Source organism: Gobio gobio, assembly GCF_949357685.1.
Source record: "Gobio gobio genome assembly, chromosome: 13".
Lineage (NCBI taxonomy): Eukaryota > Metazoa > Chordata > Actinopteri > Cypriniformes > Gobionidae > Gobio > Gobio gobio.
This window is the reverse complement of record NC_137106.1, coordinates 2,198,150-2,219,428: the sequence shown is the minus strand read 5'-3', so window position 1 is coordinate 2,219,428 and position 21,279 is coordinate 2,198,150. Positions and strand designations below refer to the sequence as shown.

The 21,279-nt window shown below is 44.2% G+C and overlaps 1 protein-coding gene across 2 annotated transcripts in view; it reads right to left on the bottom strand.

Annotated features, from left to right (window-relative positions):
* The window catches only part of LOC307136191 (formin), a 178,715-nt gene that overhangs the window by 110,421 nt on the left and 47,015 nt on the right, over positions 1-21,279 (bottom strand). The window contains exons 1-3 of one of the 2 annotated variants that reach the window (XM_079832980.1): positions 6,201-9,278; positions 4,149-4,266; positions 227-288 (exon numbers count right to left, since the gene is read on the bottom strand). In XM_079832980.1, the coding sequence (XP_079689106.1) occupies positions 227-288; positions 4,149-4,266; positions 6,201-8,660 (2,640 nt within the window). In that variant the 5' untranslated portion in view covers positions 8,661-9,278. Of the gene's footprint in view, positions 1-226; positions 289-4,148; positions 4,267-6,200; positions 9,279-21,279 lie in introns of those variants that run through there. The other variant, XM_079832981.1, reaches the window with a different exon arrangement.

The window sequence follows — 21,279 nt, the reverse complement described above, 5'->3', positions numbered from 1 at the left end:
GCCAGAATTACACAAATATTATGCATAAAATTGTTTATATTTCAGTGGAAGTTTTTTTGATGTCCAGTAACACTTTGTTTGTATGTTTTTATTTTTAGTGAACTATAATAACTGGTTGTAAAGGATGAAATCATCTCAGATCTGGAGGCCGAACACACTCAGGGCTCGATTACACAGTCTCTGATGCCATCTAGTGTGTTCTTCTAGAAGTGCAGAAAACACTCACATGCAGCTTCTCCAGCTCCTCTTTAGACTCTCTCTTCAGCTGAAGGAGGGCGGCCTGGTGCTCTGAGGACCCACAAAACACACACACACACACACACACACACACACTCAATGAGGACACTCGGCACAATCTCACTTAGTCTCATATTTGATTCAGTTATCTACAATTTATTATTGTGAAGCTGCTTATAAACAATCTGTAATAAAACTGACTTTTTCTGAAATGTTTTAACTAGGGCTGTCAAAAGATTAATCGCGATTAATCGCATCCAAAATAAAAGTTTGTGTTTACATAATATATGTGTGTGTACTCTGTTAATTATTCTTTATATATAAAAACACACACAAGCATGTATTTATTTAAGAATTTTTTTTTTTATATATATATAAAACATTTATATTTATATATATTATAGATTATATAAATGTATATACATGCAAATATTTCTTGAATATATACATGAATGTGTGTGTATTTATATATAAATAATAATTAACAGAGTACACACACATATATTATGTAAACAAACTTTTATTTTAGATGTGATTAATCGCGATTAATCTTTTGACAGCCCTAATTTATACCTCTGTGATTAATTATGGTATCTTTCCTTAATCATCTGAAATATTTATGCGTTTAGTATGTAGCCTATCTAGCCTAACGTTAGTAATGATGCTGAGCACGTCTTGAACGCTTTCATTCATGTTTCACTGTATATCCAATGTTTTTATTAATAATTTGGGTGCATTTTATTGTTGATTTTGTGTTTTTCAAAATAAATGAATTGAATTGAGTCTGCATTCATCATTCACAGCTGTTGAAATAGCCATTGTATAGGACATCAATTAAACTACTGCATGTCCGCCCACAGAAAAATAAATAAATATAAAAATCACCAACAGCGAATTATTGATCCACGAACGTCGCAGTTATTATAATTGGCAACGTTATGAATCTATGTTTACTCAAATAAGTGTTGCACTGTTCCTGTCGCCAGAGGTGGAAAGAGTAACTAAATATTCTACTCAAGTAAAAGTACTATTACTTCAATAAAATTTTATTTAAGTACAAGTAAAAGTACCGGTCTGAATATTTACTCAAGTAAAAAGTAGTTCATTTAAAATGTACTCAGAGTAAAAGTTACTGAGTTACTTTTTTAACAGCGGGTGGGAAATCTCCTGTGTAGGGTCGTAATAGAATGAGATTTTCATGATATGAAAACATCAGTTTCACAGCATCCCGGTATTAATTATTTAATAAATAAACTGTATTATTAAATGATAGTTATGATTATCACCAGTTAAAATGGGGGGGGGGGGGGTTTGAACAAATACTTTATTATAACAAACTTGAAACTATTTGTTTGTTTTGTTTATTAAAATTTCAATAAAATATGTCTATTGAACTAAATTAAATAAATTATTATGAATTAGATGAACAACTTTAAGAATTACAGAGTCCGATAAAATTTTTCTTTTTATGATTTAATACAAATACATTACCAAAACAGTGCTAATCAAATAAAATGTAACAAACTTGTACATTTATTGTTTATCCTTTCATTTTTTTTGGCAAAGCGCTGCAAAACAGTTTTACTAAATTAAACCATGGATTAAAAAATATATTCTTAAATAATGTTTAAATTATGTGTTATTATTATAATTTTTTTGACAAGTATTCTATTGTAGGCCTACAATAGTAGCCTAATATATTTCTGTCGCAATTTCATCTAGTTAAACCAAACGTTTATTATGACGGGCTTAGTTTGACATCTGACGTCTGTCTTGTCCGTCCGTCTCCATCTTTTTGTGATTTTTGCGTGTTCGTTCTCCCGCCCTTCAATTCAATGCAGTCGTTTCCGGATCGCGATTCTCATCCCTTTGTATTATTTATTTTACTCAGTAACGGATGTGGTTTAAAATGTAGCGAAGTACAATACTTCAAACAAAACATACGCAAGTAAAAGTAAAATTACAGATTTTAAAAGCTACTTAAAAAAGTAAAAGTACACAGAAAAACTACTCAATTACAGTAACGCGAGTAAATAGAGTAAATATAATTTGTTACTTTCCACCTCTGGCTGTCGGATCCAGAAGCACAGCGTTGTGTTTTAATCTCAACATGTCTGCAAATCCAGTCTCCACCTGTGTCTTGTTTACAAATGAATCCGCGGTTAAATGAAGCGAACAAACGCGCAATGTCTTACACACGTGAGCTGGAACCGCATGTTTATTGCTCGGAAACGCGACCCGTTTAGCTCACGAGTCGGTGGGCGGGGCTTGAGGCGGAGCTTCTGCATTCTGTGACGTCATTGGTCGACATATTCTGAGACGTTTTCTGGGTCTGGTGTCAATAAAAGCTTTTCTTTGACTAACAAGGACGTTTTCAGCTCTGAAACTTACAGGATATTCTTATATCACCATGAGCTTTATATATCAAAGGCTCAAGGGAAAGTTAATTTCTCAATTCATCACCTCTTTAAGTCTTGTTTTCTGAAAATGTACTGAGTTTCTGGTTGAAACAAGAAATCTGCCAATGGGGTCAGAAAAATAATCTTAACTCAGAGTGAAAACAATGACAGCGCTGTTGTTTTAAGCTCAAACTCACTTCACTTTGACACATTTGTAAGTAAGCAAGTCATGTTGCTTCTCCAGTAAATGTATCGTTTAGATAAATAACGAGACTTTTTTCAGTGTGATTTTCAATGTGTATTGTGAAAAGCGCTATACAAATTTGAATTGAATTGATACAATGCCTGTGTTCAGGTGAGCACCCATATGTTACCTGAAGCTCACGCGTGTGTGTGTGTGTGTGTGTGTGTGTGTGTGTGTGTGTGGACTTCCTCGACTGGAGTCTGAACTGCCCTAGTTCGAGTTCTTCGCCATTAAAGGTCAGAGCTGGATGGACCAGTACGGCTGGTTTTGTGTTACCAGTCAGAAGCGATTAACAGGTTTTGTGTAATTGGATAAATCACATTTCCTGTGTTCAGCTGTTTTGTGGTCAAATGATGACGCTGCTTTGCATTTGACAGCATCACATGACACACAGGACAAATAAAAGCCGAAAAAAAGTGGAAGAGGGTGGAAGGTTTCTGCAGGTTTCACTAAGTCAAATTTAAGACTTTTTTAAAACCATTATGAATGAAATTTAAAACCTATAAAGGAAATGCAGTCACAAAATTACTTGCAAAGTAAATGTATTTAATCAAATTGAACAAATCGATAAACTTGCACTTCCCCATAGCTCAATCCCACCAGGATATTTTTGTTGGTGATTTTTGAGATCAAAATGACTGAATTTGAGGTGGTAATTTCCAGAAATTTGTTTTTTTTTTCATAATAAGGGTACCGCATTTACTGTATTATGTTAGATTCACACTAGTCACACATGACAATAGAATAAACAAAATGCATAAATCTTGTTTATTTTGGTATCTTGCCATTATTTTGCAGTGAAATTACGAATTATGCAGGATCTCAAAAAATGCATTGTTGATTTTTCGTTGTGTTTAGTAATCGCGGAAATGCGAAAAACTGGAGGACTATTATCTAGAGAATAAAATCTGTTTGATGTGTCTGTGGTACAATCCGAAAGAGACTCCCGCCAATAACACCAAAGCTGATTGGCTGCAATATAAGATGCATGCTGGTCTCATTTGTAGTCATAATACAGCGAACTATAGTTGGACTAGCGAAAGAAAGAACTACAACACCCAGAATTAAAAACACTAAAGCGCTGCGGGAGCATTTCAATCAGCATTAGAGGAAGCGCTACATGGACGTAGGAAAATTAGACCTGTTTAAAATGATTTAAGACCTAGAACTCAATTTAGAATTTAAGACTTTTTAAGGCCTAACATTTTGATTTTGAAATTCTAGACTTTTTAAGACCCAGCAGAAACCCTGAAGAGAAACTCGCTCACCCGCTTCAGTGTAGCGCAGCCCCACCTTCTCCTCTCCATCCTCTTTGGGTGGAGGCCAGACGGCCTGCAGGCGTCCAGGTGTTCGATCCTCACCATCGCATGGAGATGTGACTTCAGACTGAGAAGAAACAGAAATGAACAATCACTGAAAACAAACACCCCAGAATGCCATGTTGTCTTGACCTGGTCATGACGGAGTGTGAGGGTGAAGTTAGGAGAGAATATGCCATGTTCACATTACGCTTCTAGTTTCGCTTTTTATAGAAATAATAACAATTTAATTCAGGTGGATAACGTTCGATTCGTTGGCTAAAAACTCCAATAAAACTACTGCAGATAAAACCATATAATGCCAGAAAATGTAAGACTAGCACTTTTAAAACAAGCTCTCGTTCGTCAGAGTTCATGTGTTAATGGTAGTTAATAAAACACTTAAAGACTCACAAATGTGCAAATTAACATCAACCATAATTAACCGAGACCATTCAGTGTTTGTTCATGTAAACTAATGTTGCTTATTAACCTTATTGCAAATTATTACGTCTAAACTTTCATAAAGCAAAATGTACTGTACAAAAATACAATGTCTACAATACAAAAATAACATTTCATAGACTGTAAACAATATTTATTAAATATTAAAATTATTGAATATTTATTACATTTTACTAATTACATTTTCTCAAACGTTCGTTTGGATGCTTAAAAATCTAAACCTAAAAATTGCCAATATAATAATAATTAGGGTTGTCAAAAGATTAATCGCGATTAATCGCATCCAAAATAAAAGTTTGTGTTTAGATATGTGTGTGTCTGTACTCTGTTAATTATAATTTATATATAAATACACACACAAGCATGTATATATTTAAGAAAAATATATTATTTTTATATATAAAACATTTATATTTATATTTATTATAAATTATATAAATGTATATACATGCAAATATTTCTTAAATATATACATGAATGTGTGTGTATTTATATATAAATAATAATTAACAGAGGACACACACATATATTATGTAAACACAAACTTTTATTTTGGATGCGATTAATCGCGATTAATCTTTTGACAGCCCTAATAATAATAAAATTATTTTATAATGAATTATAATGCTAAAAATTAATAGATTTTTAAATTATTAAATATTTATTAAACTTTCTCAATTTAATTCACTGACATGTGGCAAAAACGTTCATTTTGACCCTTAAAATCTGACACAAATCTAAAAAATATATATATTAAATATAATAATTCTGATGCTAGAAATGAATACATTTCAGTGACTATATTAACAAAACCATGAAGAGTGAATAATTAATGAATGATTGTTATTAGATAAATAGGACTTTAATAGTAATTAGGTAGATTTTTAAATGATTCAATATTTATTACATATATTTATAAAAATTTCTCAATTTAATTCACTGATGTGTAGGAAAAATGTTCATTTGGATCCTTAAAAATCAGATAAAATCCTAAAAGAAATAGCCTATATAATAATAATACAATTATTTTATAATGAATTCTGATGCTAAAAATGAATAGATTTTTTAATTATTAAATATTTATTAAACTTTCTCAATTTAATTCACTGACGTGAGGCAAAAACGTTAATTTGGATCCTTAACAATCTGACAAAAATCTAAAATATATATATATATAAAAAAAAAATGTATAATGAATTCTGATATTAACAAAATATTAACAAAACCCAGAAGAATGAATAATTAATGAATGATTGTTATTAGATAAATAGGACTTTGATATGAATTAGATAGATTTTAAAAATATTAAATATTTATTATTACTTTTATGTATTACATTTAATTGATGTGTAGCAAAAACGTTCATTTGGACCCTTAAAATCAGACAAAAACCTAAAACAATTTACAATAAAATAATAAAATAAACGTATAATTAATTCTGATGCTAGAAATTGTCTTTATTTAGTTGAGTTTATAACTGATTTTTGCTGAGGCTTTGTCTAAAGACGAGTCGGACTGACCACAGAATTTATGGCGGTCATAAATAATCCCACATACTTTGACCTCAGTCGGGCTCTTGATGTCAATGGCCGTAGTTTTGCTCGACTGTCTCGTAAAGATGGACCTCAGCAGCTCTTTCTCGCTCTTCTTCTTCTTCCTGACCGCGTCCAGGTCCAGCGCCGCCTCCACCGGATCCTTCTTGGCAGGTTTAGAGCTGAAGAGTTTGGACTTTAGAGCATCATAGCTGGATTCTGTGGGCGCTTTACTAGCGGCGTCCGTATTTCCTGCGCTCGCGTCACTCGGGTCCGAGGCTTCCTCTCGCTGAGGGTCCGCCTTGCTGGCTTTCTGTAACAAACTGGTGATTTCTGACAGGTTTCTGGGAGGGTTTTTCTTCCTGGTAGCGGCGGTCATTGGGTCGGCTCGGGCTTTATTGACGTGCTGTTTGAGACTGAGCAGCGCTAGGTCTGTGTCGCGCTGCTTGATCTCGGAGAGCGTTCCCCTCTCTTCTCCCACCGCCCCTTTCTTCAGCACACGCAGGCCGCTGAACAGAGCCGGGACATGGAATTTGTCCACGCTTTTGGGGTCCTTTTTATCAGTTCCCGAAAGATCATTCGTCTCAAGGCCAGTTTTGGGGTCCTTTTTGTCAGTTCCCAAAAGGTAAGTCGTCTCAAGGCCAGTTTTGGGGTCCTTTTTGTCGGTTCCCAAAAAGTAAGTCGTCTCAAGGCCAGTTTTGGGGTCCTGTCGGTAAGTGCCCAAAAGGTCATTTGTCTCCTCACCAGTTTTGGGGTCCTTTTGGTCAGTTCCCAAAAGGTAAGTCGTCTCAAGGCCAGTTTTGGGGTCCTTTTTGTCGGTTCCCAAAAGGTAAGTCGTCTCAAGGCCAGTTTTGGGGTCCTGTCTGTAAGTGCCCAAAAGGTAATTTGTCTCAAGGCCAGTTTTGGGGTCCTTTTTGTCGGTTCCCAAGAGGTCATTTGTCTCCTCACAAGTTTTGGGGTCCTTTTTGTCAGTTCCCAAAAGGTAAGTCGTCTCAAGGCCAGTTTTGGGGTCCTTTTTGTCGGTTCCCAAAAGGTCATTTGTCTCCTCACCAGTTTTGGGGTCCTTTTTGTCAGTTCCCAAAAGGTAATTCGTCTCAAGGCCAGTTTTGGGGTCCTGTCGGTAAGTTCCCAAAAGGTAATTTGTCTCAAGGCCAGTTTTGGGGTCCTTTTGGTCAATTCCCAAGAGGTCATTTGTCTCCTCACCAGTTTTGGGGTCCTTTTGGTCAATTCCCAAGAGGTCATTTGTCTCCTCACCAGTTTTGGGGTCCTTTTGGTCAATTCCCAAGAGGTCATTTGTCTCCTCACAAGTTTTGGGGTCCTTTTTGTCGGTTCCCAAAAGGTCATTTGTCTCAAGGCCAGTTTTGGGGTCCTTTTGGTCAATTCCCAAGAGGTAATTTGTCTCCTCACCAGTTTTGGGGTCCTTTTTGTCAGTTCCCAATAGGTAATTCGTCTCAAGGCCAGTTTTGGGGTCCTTTTTGTCAGTTCCCAATAGGTAAGTCGTCTCAAGGCCAGTTTTGGGGTCCTTTTGGTCAATTCCCAAGAGGTCATTTGTCTCCTCACCAGTTTTGGGGTCCTTTTTGTCAGTTCCCAATAGGTAATTCGTCTCAAGGCCAGTTTTGGGGTCCTTTTTGTCAGTTCCCAATAGGTAATTCGTCTCAAGGCCAGTTTTGGGGTCCTTTTTGTCAGTTCCCAATAGGTAATTTGTCTCAAGGCCAGTTTTGGGGTCCTTTTGGTCAATTCCCAAGAGGTCATTTGTCTCCTCACCAGTTTTGGGGTCCTTTTTGTCGGTTCCCAATAGGTAATTCATCTCAAGGCCAGTTTTGGGGTCCTTTTTGTCAGTTCCCGAAAGATCATTCGTCTCATGGCCAGGTTTGGGGTCCTGTTGGTCAGTTCCCAAAAGGTAATTTGTCTCATGGCCAGGTTTGGGGTCCTTTTTGTCAGTTCCCAAGAGGTAATTCGTCTCCGTCTGAACTCCTGAGAATGAGGAGGATAGACTCACAGACTCTCCAGCTTGCGAATCCAATGGATCTGTCCCCAAATTCCCTTCTTGCTGATCCTCATCTGATGAAGGTGTGTAATGAGCCAGTGGTCGTCTCCAGCTGCTGACGTCTGGACGCGAGTAGCTCAGCGAACGCATTTCTTTCCTGGATTCGCTGGAAAAGCGGGCCGGGAGATCCAGTGAGCGGTTGAGCTTCCCGTAAGAGCCGGTCCGGCTCAGAACCGAAGCGTCCCGGAGCGATCGCTCCACAAGGCTCTCGCGCTTCTCCTCGGGTGGGCCGAGGTTACATTCGGACGGGCCGCTCTTCACATCCTCCTCTTCATCGCTGTAGGTCTCCACCCGGGTCACCTGCACTAGGAATGGATCATCCTGAACGGGAGAACGTCCCGGAAAGACCTCTCCATTAGGACCAGGATGAGGATCTTCATCCGACAGAGTCCGAAACGATGTCAACACAGCCGAAGACCTACTACTGCCTGGATCCATATCTCTGTTTACATCGAATCCTACGGGGAGAAATCCAATAACATGCACTCGGTCACACCGATTCAGTGTTAAAACTAATTTTCCTCCTGATGAGCCAATCAGAATCCATCCTGCTTTTAAGAGCTCGAGCGTTTAGAGACACAAATAAACAGAATTATAACTTTACAGTTGTGAACGGGCCTTTGGTGTAAAACGCTCTAGTTTCATGGACTCAAACAAAAGGTTTTTGTCTGTGAAAATCCCCAGGTTCTCTCTCTCTCTCTCTCTCTCTCTCTCTCTCTCTCTCTCTCTCTCTCTCTCTCTCTCTCTCTCTCTCTCTCCGGAGCGGTGTTTAGGGTGTTTGTCCAGCGTTTACAGTGAATCCAGTGATCCAAACACAGCGATCCTCAAGAGAGAAAAGGTAAACAGAGAGTCTAACGTTTCAGTGTTGTTCTAGTCCAGAAGGAAAACTCCCTGTGCTAGCGCAGACAAGCTAAAACAGTCCCAAAGATCTTCCAGAATGAGGCACTTCCTGTTCTGTTTCCACCGGAGAAAGTTTAGTAGTTTTGTGTTGAATATGTTGCCCTTTGACCACTCCCTCCCTCTCTGTGGTTCAGCTGGAGAGCTTCACCTGTGTGTGTCTGATTACTGAACACACAGCCGAATGTGAGGCAGAGATTCATGTCTCGCTCCTCCCCTTCTCTCTCTCTCTCTCTCTCTAATCTCCTGCGGGTCAGGTGAAGTGGGCGGGGCTTCACTGCTGTAATCAGCTCTGCTGAGGTCACTGGCCACGCCTCTCTGCTCCACTACAGAATCAAGAGTGAGGTCTTATTTAAAAAAATAAAAAAATAAACAAACACATAATCAGAGTAAAAGTAACAAACAAAAACATTACATATGATAAACGAAAGGACAAAACTAGAATAAATACTTTCAGTATATGTACAAAACATTAATATAATACTATAACAGTATGTATAAATATTTATGTAACTTAAAATAAATAACATTTATATATTAAAAATAGAACAAAATACATGGTGTAAATAAAATCGATATATATTTTTAATATTTCTATAATGTGTATATAATATTAAAATATGTAATAAATATATGAGATATTTTAGCCATTTTAAAGGGAAAAAAAGAATAAAAGACTACAGATGATGAAATCATTTAATATAAGTTCTCATTATAATATTAAAATGAAGGCAAAAAGTGTAAAAACAAAGCTGATCTAAAATTATCTATTATATATTATTCTTATAATATAAAAATTATAGGCAAAAACGTATGTTATAATTTCTCATAATATAGGCAAAAAATCTAATAAAAAGCAAAATCATCTAATATTATTTCTCATTATGATATTAAAAAAATAAAGGCATAAAATTAGAAGCTCTGACTACAGCTGATAGAATCATCTAATATAATTTCTCATTATAATATTTTAAATAACCCAAAAATCAAAAAGGCAAAAAATGTAAATAATAATAATAATAATCTAATCTAAAATAATCTATAATTTCTCATAATATTACAAATACAGGCAAAAAAACTCAAATAAAAAGCATAAACAAATGTTTTAAAGAAAATTTGATCTAAAATCATATTTTATAATTTATCATTATTATATAAAAAATATAAGCAAAAACTCAAATAAAGGCAAAACTATTTTTTATTTGACTAAAGCTGATAAAATCATTTTATATAATTTCTCATTATAATGTTAAAAATAACCCCAAAACTCAAAAAGGCAAAAATAATAATAATAATAATAATAATCTGATCTAAAAATCATCTAATATAATTTCTCATTATAATATTCAAAATATAGGCAAAAAACCTCAAACTGAGGCAAAACATGTATAAACTCTGACTACAGCTGATAAAATCATCTAATATAATTTCTCATAATATTAAAAATAACCACAAAAATGAAAAAGGCAAAAAAATTAAAAATTAACAAATAAAATAATCTGATCTGAAATCATCCGTTATAATTTCTCATAATATTAAATATATAGGCAAAAAAATCTGTAACATACTCAAGAGCGTGCGTGTTCTGTAACATACTCAAGAGCGTGTGTGTTCTGTAACATACTCAAGAGCGTGTGTGTTCTGTAACATACTCAAGAGCGTGTGTGTTCTGTAACACACTCAAGAGCGTGCGTGTTCTGTAACATACTCAAGAGCGTGTGTTCTGTAACATACTCAAGAGCGTGTGTGTTCTGTAACATACTCAAGAGCGTGTGTGTTCTGTAACATACTCAAGAGCGTGTGTGTTCTGTAACACACTCAAGAGCGTGCGTGTTCTGTAACATACTCAAGAGCGTGTGTTCTGTAACATACTCAAGAGCGTGTGTTCTGTAACATACTCAAGAGCGTGTGTGTTCTGTAACATACTCAAGAGCGTGTGTGCTCTGTAACACACTCAAGAGCGTGCGTGTTCTGTAACATACTCAAGAGCGTGCGTGTTCTGTAACATACTCAAGAGCGTGTGTTCTGTAACATACTCAAGAGCGTGTGTGTTCTGTAACATACTCAAGAGCGTGTGTGCTCTGTAACATACTCAAGAGCGTGCGTGTTCTGTAACACACTCAAGAGCGTGCGTGTTCTGTAACATACTCAAGAGCGTGCGTGTTCTGTAACATACTCAAGAGCGTGTGTTCTGTAACATACTCAAGAGCGTGTGTGTTCTGTAACACACTCAAGAGCGTGCGTGTTCTGTAACATACTCAAGAGCGTGCGTGTTCTGTAACATACTCAAGAGCGTGTGTTCTGTAACATACTCAAGAGCGTGTGTGTTCTGTAACATACTCAAGAGCGTGTGTGCTCTGTAACATACTCAAGAGCGTGCGTGTTCTGTAACATACTCAAGAGCGTGTGTTCTGTAACATACTCAAGAGCGTGTGTGTTCTGTAACATACTCAAGAGCGTGCGTGTTCTGTAACATACTCAAGAGCGTGCGTGTTCTGTAACATACTCAAGAGCGTGTGTGTTCTGTAACATACTCAAGAGTGTGTGTGTTCTGTAACATACTCAAGAGCGTGTGTGTTCTGTAACATACTCAAGAGCGTGTGTGTTCTGTAACATACTCAAGAGCGTGCGTGTTCTGTAACATACTCAAGAGCGTGCGTGTTCTGTAACATACTCAAGAGCGTGTGTGTTCTGTAACATACTCAAGAGCGTGTGTGTTCTGTAACATACTCAAGAGTGTGTGTGTTCTGTAACATACTCAAGAGCGTGTGTGTTCTGTAACACACTCAAGAGCGTGCGTGTTCTGTAACATACTCAAGAGCGTGCGTGTTCTGTAACATACTCAAGAGCGTGTGTGTTCTGTAACATACTCAAGAGCGTGTGTGTTCTGTAACATACTCAAGAGTGTGTGTGTTCTGTAACATACTCAAGAGCGTGTGTGTTCTGTAACACACTCAAGAGCGTGCGTGTTCTGTAACATACTCAAGAGCGTGTGTGTTCTGTAACATACTCAAGAGCGTGTGTGTTCTGTAACATACTCAAGAGCGTGTGTGTTCTGTAACATACTCAAGAGCGTGCGTGTTCTGTAACATACTCAAGAGCGTGTGTGTTCTGTAACATACTCAAGAGCGTGTGTGTTCTGTAACATACTCAAGAGTGTGTGTGTTCTGTAACATACTCAAGAGCGTGTGTGTTCTGTAACACACTCAAGAGCGTGCGTGTTCTGTAACATACTCAAGAGCGTGTGTGTTCTGTAACATACTCAAGAGCGTGTGTGTTCTGTAACATACTCAAGAGCATGTGTGTTCTCTAACATACTCAAGAGCGTGTGTGTTCTGTAACATACTCAAGAGCGTGTGTGTTCTGTAACATACTCAAGAGCGTGTGTGTTCTGTAACATACTCAAGAGCGTGTGTGTTCTGTAACATACTCAAGAGCGTGTGTGTTCTGTAACATACTCAAGAGCGTGAGTGTTCTGTAACATACTCAAGAGCGTGTGTGTTCTGTAACATACTCAAGAGCGTGTGTGTTCTGTAACATACTCAAGAACGTGTGTGTTCTGTAACATACTCAAGAGCGTGTGTGTTCTGTAACATACTCAAGAGCGTGTGTGTTCTGTAACATACTCAAGAGCGTGTGTGTTCTGTAACATACTCAAGAGCGTGTGTGTTCTGTAACACTCAAGAGCGTGTGTGTTCTGTAACACTCAAGAGCGTGTGTTTTCTGTAACATACTCAAGAGCGTGTGTGTTCTGTAACATACTCAAGAGCGTGTGTGTTCTGTGACATACTCAAGAGCGTGTGTGTTCTGTAACATACTCAAGAGCGTGTGTGTTCTGTAACATACTCAAGAGCGTGTGTGTTCTGTAACATACTCAAGAGCGTGTGTGTTCTGTAACATACTCAAGAGCGTGTGTGTTCTGTGACATACTCAAGAGCGTGTGTGTTCTGTGACATTCTCAAGAGCGTGTGTGTTCTGTAACATACTCAAGAGCGTGTGTGTTCTGTGACATACTCAAGAGCGTGTGTGTTCTGTAACATACTCAAGAGCGTGTGTGTTCTGTAACATACTCAAGAGCGTGTGTGTTCTGTGACATACTCAAGAGCGTGTGTGTTCTGTAACATACTCAAGAGCGTGTGTGTTCTGTAACATACTCAAGAGCGTGTGTGTTCTGTAACATACTCAAGAGCGTGTGTGTTCTGTGACATACTCAAGAGTGTGTGTGTTCCCTTTCGTTCAGTCACTACGACGTAACGTTAGTGACTAACGAATGGGGGTTTCGCTTAGAAGCCTATCAACTTCGAGTTTTGAGAAAACGCCCAATGGCGTGCCAATGCCATGGGCATGCGGAATTTGCATACGTAACTCCGCCTCACTGCGTGAGTATATAAGGAAGTACGAGGCAATATCGCATTAAGTTTCTGCTTTCGGAGCCAAGAGTACCTACCTCTTCACTCCTACAGCCTTCTGAGACTCTGTCAGCTTCTTCGAGACGAGCAGCTTTCCAGTCAGTGTTGGTGTGACGGCGCGTTCCAGTGATCGCATACTTCCTGCCTGCTGATCTGTGCAGTGGTCCGCCTGACAGCTGGTGTGTGTTTCCCTGGGCGCTTCGGCATCGACTGCAAAGTTTCCTCTCACAAAAGAGCTTGCACGTGACGCGTCCTTTTCAGGATGTTTCGTCCGTGCACTTCTGGGTGCGGTAGATCGCTTTTTTCTTTCGACGGGCACGAGCGCTGTGTGACGTGTTTGGGCTTTCAGCACGCTCAGGCAGCGCTCGTGGATGACTCATGTTCTCTCTGCGGGAACCTGGCCATCTCAGTGTTACGGTCAAGACTCCGTGAATTCCGTGCTGATGCCGGAATGAGAGTCCCCTCCGCCACCCCCCAATCTGCGGTCTCCTCTGGAGGCGGCACTTTGGCTGGTGACCAGGGTGATCTGAGGGTGACGGTGTGGAACAAAGCTCCGACGCTAGTTCCTCGGCCCACACCCCCCTCTCATGCACCTGACCCGGCCCGTGCTCAAGCGTCTACATCGGGGCCGGCTCCTGCTGTCCCGACTGTGGCGTTTGGCACGGCGGAGGATGAGGAGATGTCTATCGCCGCATCACAAGGTGGGCTGGAGTCATCTGAGGATGATGATTCGGCTGTGCTGCCACCCTCGGGTGCGCCAGCATTGCCCGAGTCGGACCCAGAATTGACAGCCATGCTGTCTCGGGCAGCCGCAGCGCTTGGGCTGGAGTGGAACCCTCCGCCTCAGCCTGAGCGTTCGCGGTTGGACGATTGGTTTTTGGGGGCGGCGCGCTCGGACACCCGGCCGACCGTTCCTCCAAATCCTTTCTTTCCCGAGGTGCATGAAGAGATCGCGCGTTCCTGGAAGTCCCCGTTGTCTTCCCGCGAACGTTTGGCGAACTCTTCCGCCTTCACCTCCCTCGATGGAGCCGCGGCTAATGGGTACACTGGGGTCCCCCCAGTCGAACGTTCTGTTGCGATGCAACTGTGTCCTCAGAGCGCTTCGTCCTGGCGTGGTGACCCAAAGCACCCCTCCAAAGCCTGTAGGTTTTCGTCATCCCTGGTGGCGAAGTCCTATAGAGCTGCGGGGCAGGCCGCTGCTTCTTTGCATACCATGGCAACTCTGGGGGGGGGCTGACCCAGGACTCAGCAATGAGTTGCGTGCCACCACCGACCTCGCTCTCCAGGCGACGAAGGTGACCGCACGCTCCCTGGGTCAGGTGATGTCCACAAATGTGGTCCAGGAGAGACACTTATGGCTCACCCTGGCCGATATGCGTGACGCTGAGGGAACCCGTTTCCTCAACGCCCCCATATCCCAGGATGGGCTATTCGGCGGAGCGGTTGAGAGCTTCGCCCAACAGTTCTCGGCCGCTCAGAAGCAGACTGAGGCTATAAAATATATCCTGCCCCGGCGGTCAGCTGCTGCCTCCACCCCACCGCCCGCGCAGGTGCCTCAGCCTGCTCGCCGCCGGGCCCTCCACCCGGGCCGCGCAGAGGCAGCCGCAGGAAGGCGTCCCAGTCCGCTCCAGCCCCGCAGCCCGTGAAGAAACGCCAGGCTAAGCGGCGCTCCTGATGCGGACGGCTCAGGGATGGGCAGTTCTTTCCAGGAGACGGCGGCAGGGCCGCTCCTTCCCCCGGTGGAGAGCCGGGGGAGAATCTTTTGTTCAGCTGCTGGCCCCCGGGTCAGCAGCACCCTAATGTGGTTAAAGAAAGAACTGACAACCCCATCCCTGAGCCCCCAGAGATCGGTGACGGCAGTGCGCGCCACCCTCGGGTCTCGCCACTCTCGTCCCTCTCTGTCGCCAGCCCCCTGGCAGAGCAGACCCCAGTGGAACGCGAGTCCTTCCCTGGTCTCCTCTGTCAGGGCGCAGCCGTTAACCGTGCTCCGACCCGGGGACGCCCAACAGCCTCCCCTGTCCGGGCCGGTAACGCTGCCTCGCTGCCCCACCCGGGGTACGTCTGCCGTCCGCATGACCCCGTTGGTGCAGTCTCTGGAAGCGTGGCTTCAGCTTCCGGGGCTGTCCCGCTGGGTTGCGCGGACCGTCAGGCTCGGCTACGTGATTCAGTTCGCGCAGGCTCCTCCCCGTTACAGGGGAGTCCGCTAAACCGGGACCGGGGCCCATGCCCCCGTCATGCGTGCGAAGATTGCCACTCTACTGGCGAAGGGTGCGATCGAGCCTGTCCCTCCGGCCGAGATGAAGTCGGGGTTCTACAGCCCCTACTTCATTGTACCCAAGAAAACCGGTGGGTTACGGCCAATCCTGGACCTTCGCATCTTGAACCGATCCCTTCACCGGCTTCCGTTCAAGATGTTGACTGCGAAACGCCTTTTCGAATGCGTTCGTCCTCACGATTGGTTTGCAGCGATCGACCTGAAGGACGCCTACTTCCATGTCTCCATCCTTCCTCGACACAGACCGTTCCTACGGTTTGCTTTCGAGGGGCAGGCATATCAGTACGCAGTTCTCCCATTCGGGCTATCTCTGTCCCCTCGCGTCTTCACGAAGATTGCCGAGGCAGCCCTTGCGCCCCTTCGGCAGCACGGGGTTCGCATCCTGAACTACCTCGACGACTGGCTCATACTAGGCCACTCTCGAGAGCAGGTGTGCGGACACAGAGATCTGGTTCTCCACCACTTAGCCCGTCTGGGCCTTCGGGTCAACTGGGAAAAGAGCAAACTTTGCCCAGTGCAGAGGATCTCTTTTCTCGGTATGGAGATCGACTCGGTCGCCATGTGCGCGCAGCTTACGAGCGAGCGCGCGCAGTCTCTGCTGACTTGCCTCCGTCAAATCGAGAGCAAGAGTGCGGTTCCACTGAAACTATTTCAGAGGCTCCTGGGGCATATGGCATCTGCAGCCGCGGTAACGCTGCTCGGATTGCTTCATATGAGACCGCTTCAGCACTGGCTTCGCGATCGAGTCCCGAGATGGGCATGGCAGTCTGGCACGCTCCGGGTCCAAGTGACTCGGGCCTGCTTACAGACGCTCACCCCGTGGTCGAACCTCAGCTTGCTACGGGCCGGTGTGCCCTTAGAACGAGTTTCCAGGCATGTTGTCGTATCGACGGATGCCTCTGCCACGGGCTGGGGTGCCATGTGCAATGGACAAGCAGCCGCGGGCTCCTGGACAGGACCCAACCGCCTCCTGCATGTCAATTGCCTCGAGTTGCTGGCAGTACGGTTCGCCCTGCACCGCTTCCGAGCGCTGCTGAAGGGTCAACATGTGCTTGTCCGGTCAGACAACACGGCCGTAGTAGCGTACATCAACCACCAGGGCGGTCTACGCTCCCGCCGTATGTCTCAACTCGCCCGCCATCTCATCCTATGGAGTCAGAAGCGCCTGAGGTCCCTTCGTGCTGTCCATATTCCGGGAGTCCTGAACCACGCAGCCGACGAGCTCTCGCGGTTTCAGCCTCTCCCGGGAGAATGGAGACTCCATCCCCAGACGGTTCAGCTGATTTGGGAACAGTTCGGCGACGCACAGGTAGATCTGTTTGCCTCCCACGACTCTTCCCACTGCAGCCTGTACTATTCCCTGACCGAGGGCACGCTCGGCACGGATGCACTGGCGCACAGCTGGCCGCGGGGCCTACGCAAATATGCGTTCCCCCCAGTGAGCCTACTCGCACAGCTCCTGTGCAAGATCAGGGAGGACAAGGAGCAGGTCCTTTTGGTCAACCCGTACTGGCACGGCCGGACCTGGTTCCCCGAACTCATACTCCTTGCGACAGCCCCTCCCTGGCCTATTCCTCTGAGACCGGACCTCCTTACTCAGAGACGGGGCACCCTATGGCACCCGCGTCCCGACCTCTGGAGCCTCCACGTGTGGCTCCTAGACGGGACGCGGCAGGTTTGAGTGGCCTACCACCTACGGTGGTCGCCACCATCACTTCCGCTAGGGCAGAGTCCACTCGGCATGCCTACGCGTTGAAGTGGAACCTCTTCGTCACCTGGTGCTCTTCCCGCCAAGAAGACCCCTGGAAATGCCCGATCGGGTCCGTGCTTGAATTTCTCCAAGAGGGGCTGGAGCGAAGGCTGTCTCCCTCCACCCTCAAGGTATATGTGGCCGCAATATCTGCCCACCACGATCTCTTGGAGAACAAGAAGGTAAGTCAGCACGACCTGGTCATCAGGTTCCTGAGGGGAGCCAGGAGACTAAATCCTCCTCGCTCTCCTCTCGTACCCTCTTGGGACCTCGCAGTAGTGTTAAGTGCTCTGCAGAGACCTCCCTTTGAGCCTTTGCGGTCGGTTGATATTAAGTTCCTGTCTATGAAGACGGCTCTGCTGACCGCATTGGCCTCCGTTAAGAGGGTCGGGGACCTGCAGGCATTTTCGGTTGACGAAGCGTGCCTGGAGTTCGGGCTGGCCAACTCTCACGTGATCCTGAGACCCCGGCCTGGATATGTGCCCAAGGTTCCCACCACTCCGTTTAAGGACCAGGTGGTGAACCTGCAAGCGCTGCCTTTGGAGGAGGCAGACCCAGCCTTGGCATTGCTCTGTACAGTACGCGCCCTCCGCGCCTACGTAGACATGACGCAGTGTTTCAGGACCTCAGACCAGCTCTTTGTCTGTTATGGTGGAGAGCGGAAGGGAAGTGCTCTCTCAAAGCAAAGGCTGTCTCACTGGATAGTGGACACCATTGTTTTGGCTTACCAGCAGCAAGGTCGCCCATGTCCCCTTGGTGTGAGGGCACACTCCACTAGGAGTGTGGCCTCCTCTTGGGCTTTAGCGCATGGCACCTCGCTAGCAGACATCTGCAGAGCTGCAGGCTGGGCGACACCCAACACATTCGCCAGATTCTACAATCTCCGAGTGGAGCCAGTGTCCGACTATGTACTCGCCCCCCCGAGGGGCCGGTAATGTACCAGGCTCAGGTGTCTTCGCTTGCTCGCCATTCCACTCCACAGACTGGATACGTGCGATTTTTTCCTCAGGTGAGCTCCCCGAGAGCCCTGAGCTCCTCCAGCACTGTCGACGCCGACATCAGTTCAGTCTGCCCTTTCGAGCCCAGACCCTCATGTCCGGCCAGGTGCCCCATGTGCATGGTTCCCCTCCGGCGACCCCCACATGTGTATTTCACCGTAAGCCTCCGCAGTGAGCGGGTTTCTTCCCTTGGCGTGTCCCCGCCACCCCTAGGGTTAAAAATCCACCTTCGGCTGGTACCCAAGAGATCTTCCATATGCAGCCCCTACCGGCTCATATGTGTCTCTTAAGTCCTCCCCACGGGTAGGCATCTTGGCATTCCCTCACTGGGATATGCTTCCCAGTGTACCTTGGTAATCCTGTGTTAAGTGGGAGTCCTTCGTCCGTATTAGTCTTACGACAGGGTACTCACACTTGCGCTGGAAGACAGCTGAGTGGCGGGATTATATTGGGACCCCCATTCGTTAGTCACTAACGTTACGTCGTAGTGACTGAACGAAAGGGAACGTCTCGGTTACGGATGTAACCCTCGTTCCCTGAGGAGGGAACGGAGACGTAACGTCCCGTTGCCACTTCAGCTGTGCTACCTGGAACGCAGGAGTTCAGTCTTGGCTCCTCAAGCAGGTAACATAATGCGATATTGCCACGTACTTCCTTATATACTCACGCGGTGAGGCGGAGTTACGTATGCAAATTCCGCATGCCCCATGGCATTGGCACGCCATTGGGCGTTTTCTCTAAGCTCGAAGATGATAGGCTTCTAAGCGAAACCCCCATTCGTTAGTCACTAACGTTACGTCTCCGTTCCCTCCTCAGGGAACGAGGGTTACATCCGTAACCGAGACGTTCTGTAACATACTCAAGAGCGTGTGTGTTCTGTAACACACTCATGAGCGTGTGTGTTCTGTAACATACTCAAGAGCGTGCGTGTTCTGTAACACACTCAAGAGCGTGCGTGTTCTGTAACATACTCAAGAGCGTGTGTTCTGTAACATACTCAAGAGCGTGAGTGTTCTGTAACATACTCAAGAGCGTGTGTGTTCTGTAACATACTCAAGAGCGTGAGTGTTCTGTAACATACTCAAGAGCGTGTGTGTTCTGTAACATACTCAAGAGCGTGCTTGTTCTGTAACATACTCAAGAGCGTGTGTGCTCTGTAACATACTCAAGAGCGTGCGTGTTCTGTAACACACTCAAGAGCGTGTGTGTTCTGTAACATACTCAAGAGCGTGTGTGTTCTGTAACATACTCAAGAGCGTGAGTGTTCTGTAACACACTCAAGAGCGTGCGTGTTCTGTAACATACTCAAGAGCGTGTGTGTTCTGTAACATACTCAAGAGCGTGTGTGTTCTGTAACATACTCAAGAGCGTGCTTGTTCTGTAACATACTCAAGAGCGTGTGTGCTCTGTAACATACTCAAGAGCGTGCGTGTTCTGTAACACACTCAAGAGCGTGTGTGTTCTGTAACATACTCAAGAGCGTGTGTGTTCTGTAACATACTCAAGAGCGTGAGTGTTCTGTAACACACTCAAGAGCGTGCGTGTTCTGTAACATACTCAAGAGCGTGCGTGTTCTGTAACATACTCAAGAGCGTGTGTGTTCTGTAACATACTCAAGAGCGTGTGTGTTCTGTAACATCCGCAAGAGCGTGAGTGTTCTGTAACATACTCAAGAGCGTGAGTGTTCTGTAACACACTCAAGAGCGTGTGTGTTCTGTAACATACTCAAGGGCGTGTGTGTTCTGTAACATACTCAAGAGCGTGCGTGTTCTGTAACATACTCAAGAGCGTGTGTGTTCTGTAACATACTCAAGAGAGTGTGTGTTCTGTAACATACTCAAGAGCGTGCGTGTTCTGTAACATACTCAAGAGCGTGGGTGTTCTGTAACATACTCAAGAGCGTGTGTGCTCTGTAACATACTCAAGAGCGTGTGTGTTCTGTAACATACTCAAGAGCGTGTGTGTTCTGTAACATACTCAAGAGCGTGTGTGTTCTGTAACATACTCAAGAGCGTGAGTGTTCTGTAACACACTCAAGAGCGTGTGTGTTCTGTAACATACTCAAGAGCGTGAGTGTTCTGTAACATACTCAAGAGCGTGAGTGTTCTGTAACACACTCAAGAGCGTGTGTGTTCTGTAACATACTCAAGGGCGTGTGTGTTCTGTAACATACTCAAGAGCGTGTGTTCTGTAACATACTCAAGAGCGTGCGTGTTCTGTAACATACTCAAGAGCGTGGGTGTTCTGTAACATACTCAAGAGCGTGTGTGCTCTGTAACATACTCAAGAGCGTGTGTGTTCTGTAACATACTCAAGAGCGTGTGTGTTCTGTAACATACTCAAGAGCGTGTGTGTTCTGTAACATACTCAAGAGCGTGAGTGTTCTGTAACACACTCAAGAGCGTGTGTGTTCTGTAACATCCGCAAGAGCGTGAGTGTTCTGTAACATACTCAAGAGCGTGAGTGTTCTGTAACACACTCAAGAGCGTGTGTGTTCTGTAACATACTCAAGGGCGTGTGTGTTCTGTAACATACTCAAGAGCGTGCGTGTTCTGTAACATACTCAAGAGCGTGTGTGTTCTGTAACATACTCAAGAGCGTGTGTGTTCTGTAACATACTCAAGAACGTATGTGTTCTGTAACATACTCAAGAGCGTGTGTGTTCTGTAACATACTCAAGAGCGTGTGTGTTCTGTAACATACTCAAGAGCGTGTGTGTTCTGTAACA